At 39.5% G+C, this 18760-nt stretch overlaps 1 protein-coding gene across 1 annotated transcript; it reads right to left on the reverse strand.

Moving 5' to 3' along the window:
• Positions 1–761: 761 nt before the first annotated feature.
• prpf6 (pre-mRNA processing factor 6) lies at positions 762–15701 on the reverse strand. The gene is made up of 21 exons (XM_004070505.4): positions 15464–15701; positions 14870–15032; positions 14667–14785; positions 14477–14555; positions 12747–12923; positions 10961–11089; positions 10765–10859; positions 10261–10417; positions 8942–9104; positions 7783–7901; positions 7457–7675; positions 5328–5450; positions 5071–5192; positions 4788–4926; positions 4571–4690; positions 3000–3176; positions 2789–2922; positions 2463–2554; positions 1863–1977; positions 1551–1677; positions 762–1458 (listed from the first exon to the last, which is right to left on the reverse strand). Exons 1-21 carry the CDS (start codon positions 15649–15651, stop codon positions 1306–1308), a joined length of 2910 nt encoding a protein of 969 aa, XP_004070553.1. The 5' UTR covers positions 15652–15701; the 3' UTR covers positions 762–1305.
• Positions 15702–18760: the final 3059 nt, after the last annotated feature.

Raw genomic sequence — 18760 nt, forward strand, 5'->3', positions numbered from 1 at the left:
GTTTTTGTTCTCCCATATTCTCACATTTTATTCTGACATCTGAAAAACACTTTTATAGAAAGAAAGTTATATTTCAGCTGCATTGATGTAAAAATACAAGAATCAGCATTTAATTCAGTTTGAGAAATATTTTTTTGTCATTTAATGACAGAAACTTTGAGAACTGTCTAATCCTGTGGAACAAATGCAAATTTTATTCATGAAATCTAAATGAGATATTAGTGTAATTTAAGATCTCACCAGATAATTACTGCTGAATTGAGACTCAAAAGTTTAAAAAAAACTTTTTCTAGATGCATGAAGAGACTTCTCTTGAATATTGTAGCTGCTATGTTTAGCCTTACTTTGAAAACATCATTTGCAGATCATCGTCTGTCTCACTGAGTTTGGAGTCAGAATTCCCCTCAACCAAACATTCACTTCAGAAGGTCTGCATTGTTTGTTTGGGAGTAAAGACACAAAAATTAAAAGTTGAACAAACCAAACATGGAGTTTTTACATTGTCATTTTGCACACTCTATTGCGTAAAGTTTTACAGATTTCTTTCAAATTGCAGGGCAAAGCAGGATTGGGTCTTTTGCACAGGGGGACGGGAATGCATGCGCTAATTTCTGGCCAGAAACTTTAAGAACAGACATGAACCTCAACAAAAAAGAAGGTCTGAGCTAACTCTATCTAGACTCCCTGAACAATACAAAGGGGTGTCATTGTCAGAGGAAAAAGTTGGTCTCACTGATTATAACAGAAACAAAGTCTAAAAAATGAATTCATATTTCTGTTTATTTACTTAATCCTTGGTGATCCATAAGTTCAAAGATACTTCTAAGCTCTTTGAACCTTCATGGCTTCATGCTAATAAGAAATATAGGAGCATTCAGGTCAAAATTAGAACTAAAGAGAGACAAATGAAACAATTTGTGTTTATTTTTGGGGAGTGGGATTATACCGGGTGCGGCGTAGAAAAGAGAAAAAAAAATACATTATTTCTAGCATGATGCCTCATGTTAGCAGAAGTTTGAGATGCTCCGGTCAAAACTGAAATTTCACAAGAATCAAAAATATCACAGAAGAATCACCAAAGACAGCTAAAGTCAGACAACAGATGAAAAAAAAGGAAAAGCTGTATTTTCTGCCTGCTTTCAGATCATTTCAGACTTGATGCTATAATCCTGTGACAACAAACTGAAAAGCTTGTGTGAACTTTGGGCAAGTCTTGGTAAAGCACAATCAAGTCTATAGCTGCTCTCCGCTCTGCCGGTGACTGCCAGAGTCCTCCAGGTGATTTCAGTCCATGCTTCCCAAATTTCAGAACGTGTTCTTGATCTTGCTGGCTACCTGCTCCAAGATCTCTCCTGTTTTCTTCTGCCAGTTCAGGACATGTTTGGACTCGGCACACCACAGCTCTCCATGGCGGGGCTCCGCATTCTCGCACCGCTTTCGCACTTCCTCTTGCTGCTCCTGATACACACATAAATATCCTCGTAAGTGTTGCCGTGCTGATGTAATCATTGATAAAAGTCGTGCAAGTCGAGACATCAGATCCATCATACCTGTGTGCCATGCTGCAGCTCAAACTTGTAGAAGAGAGCCCAAGCATCGCCCAGGTCAGGCTCAATCTTCACCGTTCGGAGGAACCACTCTCTGGATTTAGTAATTTTACGCTCACTCCAGAACAACCTAAAACACGCAACGCAAAAGTTGAGCATCTCAAAGTGCAGAAGCAATCTGGTATCTAGAAGAATACATCCAAATTTGGAATGGTGTAAATCATTTCATAGCAAATTCTTGGTGTCAAACAAGTTTTTTCATAAAAGACAGCAAAGCCAAATACCACAGAATAGGGTGGAAAGAGGGAGACGTACTTAGCTACGGCGAGCAGCACATGAGGATCGTGTTCACACTTTTTCAAAGCGTCCACACTCTTGGTCTTCCTCTGGGGCCTGGCCTCCAGGAACACTGCCTCAGCCCACAGGATGCCTTTGGGGGAGGAAAAGAAAAAACAACAACACACATTTTCAACCCTCCAAGTATCAAAAAAACCTTTTTAAAGAGTAAACATCAGCTACATTTTTATTCAATTGTCAACATGACACATATTCTCATTTAATTCCATTAAAAAGAGTATTTTTATCCAGTTTTTTCCAAAGAAATGCAGAAGTTAGTAACTGAATTCTAGTTTTGTTCAAAAATAAAATATCCCATAACGACATGTGTATTTGAGGACGTAACAGCTCTGTGCTGGGAGGAGTTTGTTTATTTATCATTTAGAATTAAGGACATAAAAACAAAATAATACATTAAATTAAATTAAAAAAAATAAAATCCCAAATAGAAAATGTAATGAAAATAATTTACAAATGTTCTCTCTTTCATTGTGTTTGAACAACTTTGCACAAGAAGCTGTGATTTTGTATGTTTGTTTATTTCTGAACTAGAAGGAGAAGCCTCCCTTCATGACTCACCAGAGTTGGGGCATTCCTGCAGGGCCTTGGCCATGAGTGTGTTGGCTATATTCTTTAATCCAGCGCGATACTCCAGCCTGACAGACTCCAACCTGATGAACACACACATGTAGCTCGTGGAACAATAGACATTTGGCTTCATTTCTATACGTTTCTTTTAAACAAGTAAGGGTAAAAAATGATTCTAAATGCACGTCTATGCTCAGTTTAGACCAAAAGAATAGACCCACAGACAGAAATGTTCCTGTTAGATTGTGTCTCTAAACACAGAAATGTCTTTTCCTTTTCATTGGGGGAGAAATCTGAAGGGTTCAAGAGTTTCTCACCAAAGGTCGGCGCACTGAGGGTTTTTCAGCCGAGACTTTTCCAGGATCGCTCTGGCTCTCGTCAGCTGTCCGACTCGCTCCTCCAGACGAGACAGCAGGAACCACAGCGCCACTGAGTGTGGACACTTTTTTAACTATGGAAACAGAAAAGATAATTATCACCTAAAGAGCTCATCCACCTAAGGTTTGGTCTGTTTTTTTTTCCCCTCACCCCTTGGTTATACGCCTCTCTAGCCTTGTCCATGTTCTCACACTGCTCCTCAATCTGACCTCGCATCATCCAAAGCTTGGGGAAGTCCTCGTAATGTTTCAGCGCCTCCGTGCACAGATCCTGAGCAGCTTCTATGTTTCCCAACACCCACTCCAGCTTCACAGATTTCATGAAGACCTGAAATTTAAAAAAAGAAAAAGTTCAAATGTGTTTTTTACACAGCAAGCCTGGATGTGACCTTATTCAGAATTATACCGGCTGTCAGAGATTTCAAGTCTGGACTTTGTTACAAAGCCATAAAACAATAGTTTACACTTCTGCTACAGTCCCAACATACAAGATTACTACACTCTTCACTATACACAAAAAAACGACAACAATGGCTGCAATTAAGCTAATTTATATTAGTGCAAAATACTTCTGAGCTTTGTTATAAAAAAATAAAAATAAAAGCAGTCGGGAGTTTAAACTCACTTTACCAAATAAAGAACATAGGTCACTAAACATAAATTAATATACATTTTAGACTTAACAAGTACATTAAACATGAACAATTCAAAAACAATAAAACCTTTTACTCTTTTACCCAAAAAGGAATAAAATAAGGATTTCAGCATCTATAATCAGACGCGTATCTGAACCAACAGACCCTAAAATGTGTCCCATCAAATGTTTTTTTTTCTGTGATTGGCAACACAAGTACAGGATAAAATATTCAACTGGAAATTTTTCGAGTCTCTTCAGATGTTGATGTTACGTCTGGGCTGTTTTTTTATATTTTGGACTCTGATTTATCTTTTTTTCAGCCTTGAGAAGTGAGCCATTCAATGCCACTTTCTATCATTGTAGCCTGAAAAATCAACAGCTTCCTCAACAGTCTGACAGCAGGATCAGCACAGCCCACAGCAGAGTAGATTCTCTTAGGTTGGCATCTCTCAGCACACAATTGCGATATGAGGCGGGATTGGAGCACGATAAAGATCAACGGTGACAGGTGACAGGCTTTTCTGAAAGCACCTGTCAAAGTGAGTGGAGATGACTAACTGACACTGCTGGCCTCAACAGAATTAGTAAAGAAGACTGAGACAACCTTCTTTTAGATCATGATTGAACAACGGGTTTCTGACAGGAAACAACACAACATTATAGCCAAATCTGGCATGACTCTTGTCAGACAATCTTGTGAAAAATGTGGTTTATTATAACTATACTATGAGCTAATTTAATCATAAACTGTTCAATCATATTGGGAGGCAAATCAGAAAGTTAGGGAAGTCTCCATTTAAATGCTTGTATTAGGAGAAGTCTGGGAGAAAAAGTTTTAAAACTCCAATATCCTTATTAGGACTTCCATTTATTTTTCCAAAGTCTGAATTCAAACCTAATTCTATAGGTACAGCTTCAAAACTACTGATATTTTGGCCCCATTTTTAATGGCAGACATGACGTTTTTCCTCTTTAGAGCTAAACTTTGATTCCCAGGAGGACCAGCGCCTCCCAAAAGAATGGTTGTAACCACAACGGTCCTAATAAGGGAAGAGAAATGAGCATAAACAAACACAGGCGCTCACCCTGGCTGTTGGTGCACTGCTGCGAGCCTTGGCCAACAGTCGGCGGGCTCTCTCATACTCGTTGTTTTCAGACTCCAGTTTTACAGCAGCAAGCCAGATCTCTTCACTGTTTGGGTTGGCCTAAAAAGAAAACAATAACAAAGGACTGGTCTGCATTAAAAGCTAATTTATAATCATTATGATAATGTGTCCAGAGTTTGCAGGAGTTCATCGCCACCTGAAAGGCCAGAGCGAGGATGCTTCGAGCTGCTGGCACATCACCAGCCAGCCACTTGGACTTGGCACCCATCAGCCACAGGACCTCAGCTTTGGGACAGTGAGCTACGGCTCTCTGCAGCAGGGCCTCCAAAGACTCCCTGAGGCACACCATGAAAAGTTAGAAAACAAAAAGTGACAGAGATAGAATCGAATGCAATTAATGGAAATGAAGCAAGGAGAATAAGATAATAAAGCACGACTTCATGGATGATAAAATATGTTTGAAAAAAAAAAAGACTGACCTGGTCCCGTGGTTTTTCTCAAAGTAGGCAGCTCTGAGCCAGACACTTTTCTTACTGGGGAACACTTGAAGGGCATGGGCATAGATGGCTCTGGCACACTCCAGAGCTCCATGAGCCACACACTGGAGCACAAAAACCACAGGCCTTTAATTACTCCATTAAAAAAATAAAATCACATAATGTAATTGGCCAGATAATTGAGCAGTGCATTGTGCAGTGATCCGACTCGTCTTGTGCTCCAAATTCAACCAACTTACACTGTCAGCATCCTCCATCCATGTGTGTTTACGGTCCTCCTCTTCAATGCCAATGCCGATGACTGCCCTTATCACAGCCTGACAAGTGGCCACGCTGCCCGCTTTATCACACTCTTCAGCATCCTGCAGCACACATTCAGACGGAGGAACAACTGTGACTGATAAGGTGGCAGAAAATAATGTGAGAAATAAAAATTTGATACAGCAAAGAAATGCAGCTGAAAACAAACTTAGAACTGAGCAACAGGGAGTCTCAAACAGTAAAGAATGGAGGTAGAGGTGCCATGATATGTGGCATAACACTGTCACGTCGCCAACATGAATGGAAAAACACTAAAGAATATGTTTTATCTAACTGTAAATACATTCAGGCATGATTAAATAAATACAAAAAACTATTAACATTTATGAACAAAAACTACTGAAATAACGGTTTCTACTGGCAGCTTTTAAAAACATCAACAGAGAAACTGATGAGGAGCCTGGGATGTGTTGAACAACCCTGACAAAGGATTCATGACATGAACTCTGGATGTCTGAAATCTCCGGCGGCTCTTTAGCCTCAATAAATATTCCTGTTACTTTAACGATGCACAATCCACAGTGACATTCACCAAAATAAAGGTTTTTCACCATCCGATCACAACTGTGATGACTATGTTTAACGTATAAGGTTAGCAGAGGAATATTTTCATGTAGATGAAAGCTGCTGGCATGAGCGCTCATGCCAGCAGCTTCATTTCTAATGAATGAGAAAGCAATCAAGTTAAAATCAGAATTTGAATTGTGGCCCAAAGCTGCAGGCCAGTTTCAAAATAAGACGCTTCCTGCAGCGAATCCTTAAATGAACCCAAGTTACTAATTAACATGTATGTGAAGATTTACAGGTTAAAGATCAGATTTTTTAGAAATAAAAACATCTCAGAGCAAAAGAACTCTCCTAGGACTCAAAGCATCTTAGTTCATCGCAGTGGTTTCTTGGTTGCATCACTTCTGCCTGCTTACAGAACTGAAGAACTGATCTGTTCTTTACTAGAATCGGTCATGAAACCTTGATGTTGAGGCATCTGTAACCCAGTTATTCAGCCTCTATTTGCACTCACTCTGCCAGATGTTATTAAAAAAAAAAAAGTCAAAGGAAAAATAAACAGAAAAACTGTGCAAAAGGGGGTTTTCTGTGAGCGCCTGTTATTGCAAAAGAACTGAACTGTAACAAAGGAAACGTCAGTCACAGTTCTGGCTTGTTTTGCACCTAAATGAAGCAACAGGACGTTTGCCAAAATGCTGGCATGTTAGAAAAGTTGGCAACAAACTCCTTCCAAGGTTTTTAGGCTGAGTCAAAACAGCTTTGTGAGACATATTAACATGTAGTCTCAAGTGTAATGATGGATAAATGGTCATCAAAGCTGTGCCTTCTTTTAACTCATGTTAAGGAAAGAAGAAAAAAACCAAATTACACATCGGAATTTAAGCTGTTTAATAAGCACGACTCAGGAAAAATGACTCATCTAAGGGAGTTTAACGGTTCCTCTGTCAGATATTACATCTACCTGATGTAATACAAGTAGATTTAATGTGTATCTTTTATTTTCTCCAAAGGCTCTTTTGCATGATTATTTTTCTAACAGGAAAAAAAAAGAAGAAGAAAGAAATGAGTGAGTTTAAAAGTGTTCAGAACTGACTTGGACTTGATGTAAAGGAGAAAAAACTCAAGATTTATCGTCTGACAATCGTTTGGATTTCGCAAGGAAGTAATTAAACAAAACAAGCTTTGAAAGCATAACCACAAATGTGAAAGGGGGGAGGGAATAAGTATAAAAAGATTTGGAGCTGACTTTTGGATACATCATACAAATGTTTGTATTTTATCATTTGAAAAATTGTAAAATGTACTTGGAATATATTTGATCACATCAGTTAGATTTAAAAACTGTTTTTCTTTAGTCTAAGGCAAAACAAGGCAAAAAAAGATAAGTTAACATAATAAAAAAAAACTTACATTTAAAGTTAAACAAATTAAAATAAGACATTTTCAACATTTGCTGGATTTTGAACAGGAATATCCCAAGTTGAAATGAGAAACAGCTAAACCAGACGAAGGGAAATAAGCCGTTTAGATTTGAACAAACCTGAATCCACTGATCTCTATTGATTTCTACGCCGTTGGCCCGCAGTGACGTGATGGCTCTGTCAATGATCTTTTCCACCATCTGAGTGTTGCCATTGGCCTCCTCCAGCTTGGCAGCGGTGATCCAAATGTGGCGGTCCGTGGGGATGTTCTCTCTGGCTTTGTTCAAGACGCGGCGGGCATTCTCGTACGTTTCTAAACGCGCCAGTGCCAGCCACAGCTGCAGGAAGAGGAACAGTTGGACGGAAATGGCCTTCGCAGCATGGCGCCGTGTGGCATACCACAATAATAAATGGGATACATTTGATTTTAAGATCACAGACATACCTCCACACTTGTAGGGCAGCACTCCACAGCTCTGCTGAGCATGATCCTGGCATCCTCGGGTTCCTCCAGCTCTACAGCTGCCTTCCACAGTCGGACCGACTTGGACACATTCTCCAGGGCTATTTGGGTAACAGTAAAGTTAATGCACGAAAGACATTTTATCAGCATGTTTTGTAGCTCAACTAGCTCATTACAACAGTCAGTTAATAATTTTTTTTTAAAAAGATAGATGCTTTTCTTTTCATTAACAAAACCAAAATTCTGCAAGTGTGGTTGGTCAGTTTTGGAGCATTCACACTGCATCTCAGGAAGCATTGTTTTCTTAAGCTGTTGTATCTGCGACTACGCCTTTCTGTTGAGAGAATTGTTGTCATAAATCTAATCTATCCAGTAACAAACCTAGATATAAACTCCAGTGTAGATTTTACTAGAAAAATCTTTAACTGAAATAATTCTTTAAATTCTGAGAACCAGTCTTTAAAACCCAATATCTTTCTGTATTTTATGAGAGTTGTGTCATTGGATGAAAAGCATCAACAATCTGCATTTATACCATAATCAACATTTTACAAGACAGCAAAGAGGCGTTCATCAAAAGGTACTTTTGATCTCAGTAACTATAAAAAGGCAAAAACACGTTCAACAGCATTGTTTGGTTGAGCATTAGCAGTAGTATTTAAAAGTGTTGGGCGGGAAGACAGAATGCTGTGAAAAGTTCGAAAGTAAAGCAGCACACAGGCATTTGAACATGTAGAAACGAAGAGGGCTCTTCCTCAGAGGACGATCCGATCCATCTCTGTCAGCAGAGTATGCTGCTGGGAAATGCTGCTCTGTGCGTGCTTGTGTGTGCAAGCATGAAGTGGGGCATCAACACCGCGGTTAAATGCAGTTCCTGGCCTTGAGGAGAGGCCAAAAACACAGCTGCTAAATGTAATACTGAGGAAATGTTTTATACCTTATCCTAATATGCCTGAAAAGAGACATTCTGTTCAAGAACTTTTAAAGAAAAAACTCCTCATGAATTTTGACCAGAAGGAGACAGATCCGTCTTATTTGCACAAAATTTAAAACATGTGCAGACAGGATAAAAAGTAATGCAGACCCACTACTCGAGTAACTGTAATTTGGCTTTATTAGAATCAATATTTGAGAAGTGTACCTTTCCTGAGGACCCGTTTCTTGGCCCGGATGTCCGTCTCCAGCTCAGCAGCTCGGATGTAGACGCGGACGGACTGCGGCATGTGACGGACAGCCTGCGCCACAACAGCTTTAGCCGTGTCTCCGGGCTGGAGCCGAGCGGCCTCCAGCCACACATCTTCACTCTGGTTGAGAGGCACAAATCCTCATGAAAGATTCTTTCATAAATGAACAGGAAAACTGAAATGCTAGAAAGTTCGGTTTGCATTTATAGATACCACAATAAAGTGAAATATTTTCATTCAAAAATAAAACATTTTACAGACGATCAAGTAGAGCTGTGACGGTGTGGGATTTTTGATCACCGCGGTGATGAACCAGCAGCGGGGGCGGTGTGGCGGTTAACCCCCCCCCGGCCAAACACAAAATACCCCCGCGGCTGCGTTGCAAATGAATACAATTACAACGCAGTATTCTTTATTAACAAATAACAGTAACCACTAACTACTACCTATCCACCTAATGAACTAACTATATAGGTGTTGTAGAATGACTATGTGTATGTGTGTCAGCACGCTGCGTATGTAGGAGGAAGGAGCACACAAGTGTGTTAATTCTTCTGCAGCGGACCGCTCTGGAGCTGCAAGCAAGGCTTCACCTGTGCTCTCTGGTACAGACATCTTCTCAGAATATTATATATTGCCCAGTAATAAACAGACTGCAGACACTTTGTCACCTTTCCGGTAGCCATGAAGCCTGACACCCATGAAGAACACGTGGCGGGAGGCTCCGCCTTTGTTTATACAGACACGTAACTTTGCGCTGCACGAAATAATTCCCAAACAAAACATGTAGTGATATTCATCGAAATCTAACAGAGCCCGTTCGTGTTTGGTGTTACGGAGTGAAGGAGAACAGTAATAAACACCACCACCCACGCAACTTGTAATGGAAATGAATAATTAGAACGCAGTAAATTTGTCGCATTTCCTCGCGAGACGGAATTTCTGTTGTACAATGAGGATTTGTATGTGCTGCTGAAACCGCGCACGTGTGTGTAAGGAGAGGGAGCGTGTGGGGCGCAAGAGGGAGTGAGAGCCGCGCAGGGAGTGAAGGAGAACAGTAATAAAAGGTTTCCCCCAGAAGCCCCTGAAGTCTGAACACGGGACTAGCAGAAAAAGTAAATTATCAGCAAAGATGAATGTGTTTAATGTGTTTATTAGTTCCAATCACACACCATATGCAGAAGAAAAAAACGTGCTGTGATGCGGTCATCACCGATGCGGTGATGCTGTGATTGTCACACCCCTTCGATCAAGCCTGCAATAACCTCAAATTTACCTTTGGGCACATTTCTGTGCCTTTCATTATCAGGTTCCTCGCCACCTGAAGTTTACCAGTGACCTCTTCCAGCCTGGCCGAAGCAATCCAAGCAGGTGGATGATGGGGGTTGGTCTCCCTCACTGATTTCAGCAGCAAGCGAGCCTTCTTGATGTCACTGCACCCAAAGAGTTAGATACAAATGATCAAAAACAGACAATCTCAACAACTTCCCACATTCCCGGGAACCTCTTACTCATTGAGATGCAAATTTAGAAGCTATCTCCCCAACTTTACAGTTCGCACTTACCAAATAAAATAAAAATAAAAATTAGAAAAATGCACAGCTTTAGATAGCGCTTTGATTTAATCTTTCCCACTTTCTTTCACACAAAAGGTTTATCCGATGCTTTTTTTGGTTAATGCATAGAAAATCTTATCTGTTATGCAAGGAAGTGGAAACATCTGATGGTGGGATCACAAACGCGTATAAAAGAAAAGAAGTTACGGCCGCGCTGTCGTTACCTGATGTCTCCTCCATAAGTTGGGATCATGGAGTTCAGATCTGTGAGGTATCCTTTAGGGTCCACGACTGTCTGCCCGCTCACAGAATCTGACACCTGCACAGCAAAAGTCAAACGCAACAGAACAATTATCCATATCACTGCAGAACACAAGCAGATTAAAGAGGAAGTCATACTGAATTACACAAAAAGCATACCTGACTGAGCCTCATATCCATGAGAGTGTTCCTGGCCTGACCAATTTTCCTCATATCCAGTTCTCCTGTTCCAGGTGTCATCAGACCAGGGGTCATGCTCCCAGGGTAAGGTGTGTTCAGGCCCCCCAGCTAGTGCAGACAGGAAATAATGTTAGAAGAGAAGGAGCATTATTGTTCCAGGGAATTCGGTTTCCAATTACAGTTCCCTCACAAGTGTAACAAGATAGAATATATAATGTGAACAAACTGTAAATGTGTGAAACTGCTTTTCTATGCTGTGAACTGAAAATGACAAAAAATGTGCCAAGAATAACTAGAAAAGTTGCATTTCCTGGGTATATACGATTAACTGACTAATTGCAAAAGGTGGTTGCTTTTATTGGCTTAATCGCATAACTTTTAGCAGAGGAAGCTGAAATGTATTGAAAAGAAAAAGGCTGGATAAATTGCTGAAGCTGTTTGCGTAAAATCTGCAGAGGTTTTCGGATTGCCAAGCTGCAGAAGACATCACCATTATAATGCTGCAATTAATTCACATTGCAAAAAAACCTGTAAAATTTTTAGCTAAATGCCAAATTAGCTTGAAAACCCTTGATAGATGTCAAATTAAATGATCTAACATAAGTGAGCCAGCACAATGTAGATGTAATGGTTACATAACAAAAATGTAAAGGAATGTCTACATTTGCACCTACAGCTAGCATGATGTTAATATAAAGGTTTAATGCTATGCTAGTTAAAGCTGTTCATACAAACAGAATTTATTCCAAACACGGGGATTTGTGTTTGAAACTTTGAATAAAAAAACATCTATGTGTCATTGAAAGTGTCAAAGGTCCCCTGAACTTTTGCAAAGCCCGTCTCAGTGTGTCTGTGCGTGTCTGAAAGAGAGTGCTGTCTCCATGGCAACGGGTTCAAATTCCAGGACTGCTCGCAGCTGTATATGTCATCTACGTAGGCACAAACGCTACAGAGTCTGAGATGGACAGATGTCCCAAACAAAATGATGCTGTGTCTCAACTATACGTCAGATTAAAATAATTGTTGAGAAATTATAGGAGGAGATGCATTTCAAAAACAGAGAAGTTGAAGCACTGTCTCCATTGACTTCCATTATATTTGAAATTCAAACAACTTAAAATTTTGAAAAACTTTAAATGTTACCAAAATGGTTTAAAGACAGCAGAAAAGTCTACAAAAGAGCAGAACAAATGCATGTTTGAATTTTTTGAACGGCATAAAGTATGCAGAAGTTAGCTTTGCAGTAAGTTTGAAGTTGCTGAAGAGCCTTCCCCTATGTACTTCTATGGCAACATTTTGCAGCAATTTTGTTGAATTGCAGAAAAACCATAAGTTGTAGCAGAAATCGCAGAAGATAGCAATAATGTCCTCAATTTGCAGGACATTTTGATACTTGAATGGCAGAAATCAGATAAAATATGCAGAAGATATGAACGGACAAAAAAACGCACGAAAGAATAAGAATGAATAATAAGAGAAGAACAAGCCAAAGGAGGGCCACAGTTCCACAGCCTGAATTCAGGACTGCAGTTATAAAGCACTAAAACCAATAAACTAATTCCATCTTGTTACTGTCCAAATACCCATCAGCTCACGGCTGCTGTACAGAAGCTACAAAGTAGCAGTATCATAAACATTTGGCAGTTGCTAAGACTGTTTTAGGTGAAGTTTCCTGACCCCTGCTGGACTAAACTGGGACTGCAGCATGATGCATGGTTTTCAGTGCTTCTAGTTGGATCTTGTGCGTGTGCGCGTATTTACTGACTCCTTGCAAAGGGTCGACAGAGGAGTGGTTCTCTCCGCTCTGCAGGTGCTTGGAGAAGAAGCTATCAGGGACAGGTGTGAGTTTTTCATGGCGAGGGTTCCTTTGACGCTTGTTTCTTGCATCTCCAACTTCAGGGATGCTCAACCACTCCTCCTCTGACACTTCGGCCAACTTTCTCTAAAAAGGCAGAGGAAAACAAAAAGAGAATTGGAAAATATGTATGAATTATTAAAATAAAGTCTAATTATTACAATATCAGAACACAAATGACTAACATAGCACACCTACTACAGCACACTGGGAGACATAGCTTCAGTTTACAACATTCACAAAAATGAAATCATTGTCAAAAGCACCATCACTTCCAGCCAATATAAAGAAAAAATAAATGACAAAAAACTACTGTAGATTATTGTTTAGGATTGAGTTTGATTCTTTTTAGCCATTGATTGAATTGAACAAGACCGTCTTTTAAGGTGTGATGGATAAATGCAACAGAATACTATGACACAACCAGCACTAAAACGTGTATCTTCAAAATGTAATAATGCACAGGAATCCAGTGTGTATGCAACTCTTATCAGCAGCATCCACATATAGCAGATGGAAAGCTCAGTTAGTTAAGTGCAGTTCATAACGTTTGAGCTGATCGCTGATTATTTAGCAAATTGTCTTAGTGCATGGGAACAACCTGCCATAAGAAATCCGTATTTTGAGTAGAACTCCTGGTTTTGTTTATTCAATGCAAGTTTCTTTTTCTTTGAAGTCAAAGACTGTTTGACATCAATCAAGACTGAGTTACGGATATCAATCAAGTGGAGAGAATCCAGTAGTATTCTAAAGTAAAATGTGTAGAACCAGATAGTAAATAATCTGGAAATAATGTAAGTAGTGGATTCCATCTGTGCGGCCCTCAAGTGACCCATGAATCATTTAGTCGGTGTCAGTGGGCTACTTGAGTGCAGCATGTTTGATTCAGGTTATCTTTAGCAAGCCTCGCATTTACAAAGTCATACTGAGTGAACTGATATGTTGTTTTGATAACATATTGTTCCTTTAATGCTTGTTTTTTTTTGTTTAGTGGTTTAAGGGACAGATATGTATGTGAAAAGATTTAAACACGGAAAAATGTTTTTGAGATCCAAATTTATGCATTTTTGCTAAACATAATTTCTTCATTTTCATTTAAAAAAAGGCAATATTTAGAAACCAATACTACATTTGGGTTCCCGGTATTGGCATACATATCTCAACTTTTGGAAAGATCCCTCTCTCTCTCTACTCTAGCCAAGTTACAGCATCAGGAAAGAAATATCAAAATATCAACTATTACACTAAACCCATGTCTTTGCATTCTTGGCAACAGTTTAAAATCGAACAGAACAGTTTCAACACTGATGTAACATTTGTTTTACTTTAGCTCACACAACACAAACCTTAGAAGGCAAAAACCCCAGTAAATAGATGTTGGCAAAATAGAAATCCTTATTATCTGATTTAAATAAGTGTCTTTCACAATAAATTCCACCACTGGCTCTGTTTAACTTGTTGAAGTAACTGAGCTAATTTTTATGGCTTAAGCATAATTTAAAAGTATTATATGTCTTTAGACAAAGCTAATGAATTTAATGATAAATTAAAAAAGCTTATTGTCAATGTCAACTGAGAACTTTCATTTGATCAAAAGTTTTTTTTAAAAACAACAATGATTTGATGTGCAAGTGTTGTACCTTCAGATCGGAAAACTGTTGCTGGATTTTAGGCCTCTCCATACGATACTTTTCAATTTCTTCCTTTTCTCTTAGCTCTCTGCAAAAGCAAAGACAACATTCAACCCCAGAACACAGTCTTAACTTTTAACAGTGTAGAATAAAAATGCACAAATGGCACATGGAAAGCTGGAGGAATTTTGAGAGAAACCTTCTTTCTTTGCGTCTTTCGTCCATCCTCTTGTCCAGGGCTGCGTATATAGCATCTGCCTCCTCGTCATCTTTTTCATAAGGCCCGCTAGAGAACAAGCTACCCGCATAACCATTAAACTACAAAACAAACAAAACGACAGCAATGGTGTTTAGAGAAACAGCACAGTCGCAAAGTCGCTGTCAAACAATCCATAGATGAACCTCATCGTAGTTGGTGTCATTCAGATCTTCCTCATCCTCCTCCTGATTCTTTTTCATTTGGTCTCCCACGGTTCTTTTCCCTGGGGGAGCATGTCTGTCATCCACTGGGTCATTGGCATCTCGAGCAGGACCAATGTCAGACCGGGTGGTGAATCCAGTGGCACTAGAAGGGAATTTCCATTCAAACGTTACAGAATTGGACACTGTAGAAGGAATGAGCTAATTGAAAAATAAATAAAGGTACAAATACATTGCAAAATACCTTTAGTAATGCTGATTTTTTTTTTTATTATTTATGACACTGGCCTGTATAATTCACGTCAAAAACCAAATCTGTGTGGCTAGCCTAGCTAGTAGTGCGGTGCAAAAGTAAAAATCTGCCTCCTGAGTAACAAGATTCTTATGCTGGCACCCAAAAATGTATTCTTTCCGATGAAAATTTGAAAAATAGTGCCACAGTAGCTTTACATCACATAATATTTTATTGTTACAACAATGACAGGGTTATAGAAACAACAACACTTAACCAAAACAACCGGCTGCCTGGTTGCACGCAAAGCTACAATTTGCTACTACTAGCATCGGTTAGCTTACCCTCTGCCGAGACCAGGCACATATCCCAGCGGAGCGGGCATGCCCAGGAACGGCTTCTTCTTTTTCCCCATGAGCGGGGAGGCCAGGGGTATTATGGGAGCCCCGCCGCTGGCTGCCGTAGCCCCGGCGCCTCCCGCTGATGTTTTGGACACAATTTTGGTGCCTTGTTTAGCCCCAGAGGTAGCCATCGTTGCTCACACGACGAGGTGGATTACTGGCGGATGAACAACAGAAAGACTTCCGTTCCCATCAAAACACTGCCGTTCTAGAAATATCCGCTCCTTTTTTGTAACAGCGCCCTCTATAGGTCAGGCTCGTTACTAATACATTCAAAAAATAACTTTTACATTTTTTAAATTATTTTCTGGTGTCTGTATAATACGTTTATTTTACAGTTCTGTGATCATTGACCTTTGAATGTTTTATCGAATTATTGATTATGTTTTTCTAAATTGTAAGTTTTGTTTATGATTGCCACAAGGGGGCGGAAGTTTTCAATTTAGGATGGAGTGCTGCACAAGTGTTCTGTAAAAACACTAAAATGAAATATTTTGTTAAATGGAAATGGTTCGTCTTTAGAGTTCGAGAAAGTCAGTCAAACATCACAGCTTGCAAAGTGAAATTTCAAAGTATATGGACTAGAAGTTTAAATTTTAGAATAATGATATCAATTGAGAATCGTAAAAAACAAACAAACAGTAAAATGGGGTGTTGATTTAATTATCAAATGTAGTTAATGTGGAATATTGGTTTGTTTTTACATCAACAAATACCAAGATAAAACTTTGCAAATCTGAGAAGCTACAAAAGAATGAACCAGACAAGAGAAGATCAAACTGAGTCCAAGAAAAAACACAATTTGTGGTTTATTAAATATGAAATCCTAATAAATCTTAATTGGGATTGGAAACTCTAATGTCACATGAATATTGTATAAAATCTGAAAGCTTATTAAATCTTAATTGAGATTAACAACTTGGATGTTGCATGAATTGTTTATTCCATCCATCCATTCATCCATCCATCCATCCATCAATTTTCTGAACCCACAGAATCCATTTTGGTGCCAACCCAGCCACTTCTGGGCGAAGGCCACTCTGTTGCAGGGCCACACTCACTCGCACATCTAGGGGCAAATTAAGTAATCGATTAACCTATGAAGCATGTTTTGGACTGAGGGAGAAAGATAGAGAAAATCCACGCATGGATGTGGAGAATCTGTTTTATCTGAAGAATTATTACTGTTTTACTTGTGGTTTGCCTTGACTTTTCCAAAAACTGATTTCGTGATGATGTTGTCAATTTGTTTCAGCATTTGTTTGTGCCTTACAAATCAAACTGCACGCCTTGCCATTTGGGATTCATAAATCCTGCTTCAGCTGCCTTTGACTGTTGCTTTCAGCCCTCAGACCAAGAATGAGCATTTGCAGAGTAATAGAGGTGCGTTGATACACATTAGCTTGACTATTTCAACAAATTCAAAGAAAAATCTATTATAAATTAAGGCCTTTTAGCAAGAGATGCTGCCATCTTGCTATTCTAATAGAAAGTCCCTCTTGTATTAAATATTTGTGTTAAAAATCAACAGAATGCTACATTACACTTTTATTTTTTCAACAGACATTTTATTTCTTTTTTAGTTACAATAAAAGATTTCACTTTATGCACAATTCTTGTCATCAGAAAGGGCAAATAAATATGGCTTGCACAGACTTGACAATTAGCAATGCAAAAATAGAGAAGACCGCTTTCTAATAAAAGGTGGTTCTGTCCTCTGTGAGCACGCTGACTCAATACTTTTCTGTTATACCACTGTCAACTTCCTGTTGGGATGAGGTATCAAATATTATTACTGAAATCCATGCATACTATCAATGCAATAGCCAAAGATGAGAATTCAATAAAGTAATTACACTCTAACATGACATTTCTGGGTTTCATCCCATGAGATCAGTTGAGACTATACATCAATTAGTTTCAATCCCATGAACTTCCCTCATCCAAAGTCTGAGCCTTGGCTTGAGCCTTTTCATTTTTCTTCATTTGCATCAGCTGAAGGGTAGACATTATTTCACTCCTGCGAAAAGATGTTGTGATGAAAATGGCCTGTCAGACCAACTCAGAGATATATTGCTAACACGTCGAAGGCCTTGTTTAAAAGCTAAGCTTAGCTCAAACCCAGCAATTTCACTTTACTGTCTTGTAATCACTGAAATAATTGATTAAATTGGACAATAAGGTTGCTAGGACAGCATTGGCACATCAACTTTGTGAGCAAGCTTAGAGAAAGTAACAAAATGACCAAAGATCACTCATGAAAAACTGATCAAGGTCAGACTGAAAAGTTATGACTAATTCATTTATATTTTTAGCATGTTCTAAGAATGAGGAGGAAACAGTCACATATACTCACTGGGCACTTTATTAGGTACACCTGTCCAAAAATTTGCTCATTAACGCAAATTTCTAATCAGCCAATCACCTGGCAGCAACTCAATGCATCCAGGCATGGATGCATTGCATAGACATGGTCAAGACGATCTGCTGCAGGTCAAACTGAGCATCAGAATTTGGAAGAAAGGTGATTGAAGTGACTTTTAACGTGGCATGGTTGTTGGTGCCAGATGGACACAACCACGCACAACCATCTGTAGGGTTTGCAGAGAATGATCCAAAAAGACAGGAAGACAGGCCTTGTTGATGCCAGAGGTCAGAGAAGAACGGCCAGACTGGTTCCAGCTGATAGAAAGGCTACAGTAATTCTAAAACCACTGGTTACCACCAAGGTCTGCAAAGGAGCATCTGAGCACACAACACGTCCAACCTTGAAGCAGATGAGCTACAGCAGCAGAAGACCACAATGAGTGACTCTTCCGTCAGCTGGAGAACAGGAAACTGAGACAACAATTTGCACAGGCTCACCAAAACGGGACAATGGAAGATTGGAAAAACATTATCTGGTCGATTTCTGCTTCCACATTAGGATGATAGGGTCAGACTTTTGGCATCAACAAAATGATAGCGTGGATCCATCCTGCCTTGCATCAACGGTTCAGGTTGGTGGTGGTGTCATGGTGTAGGGGATATTTTCTTTGCACATTTTGGACCGCTTAGTACCAATTGAGCATGGTTACAAAGGCAAACCCTACCTGAGTATTGTTGCTGACCATGTCCATCCCTTTATGACCACAGTGTACCATCTTCTGACGGCTCCTTCCAGCAGGATAACGCACCATGTTGTGAAGCTGGAATCCAATGAGTTCACTGGACCAAATGACCTCCACAGTCACCAGATCT

Source organism: Oryzias latipes, chromosome 7 (assembly GCF_002234675.1).
Source record: "Oryzias latipes chromosome 7, ASM223467v1".
Taxonomy (NCBI): domain Eukaryota; kingdom Metazoa; phylum Chordata; class Actinopteri; order Beloniformes; family Adrianichthyidae; genus Oryzias; species Oryzias latipes.

Excerpts from the sequence above, each read along its gene's own strand:
- prpf6 (XM_004070505.4), bottom strand. The coding sequence starts at position 15,651 with ATGGCTACCTCTGGGGCTAAACAAGGCACCAAAATTGTGTCCAAAACA. Across the intron at positions 12,924-14,476 it reads AACAGTTTTCCGATCTGAAG|AGAAAGTTGGCCGAAGTGTC; the intron begins GTACAACACTTG and ends CTGCCTTTTTAG. Across the intron at positions 1,678-1,862 it reads GTGCTGCTCGCCGTAGCTAA|GTTGTTCTGGAGTGAGCGTA; the intron begins GTACGTCTCCCT and ends TGCGTGTTTTAG.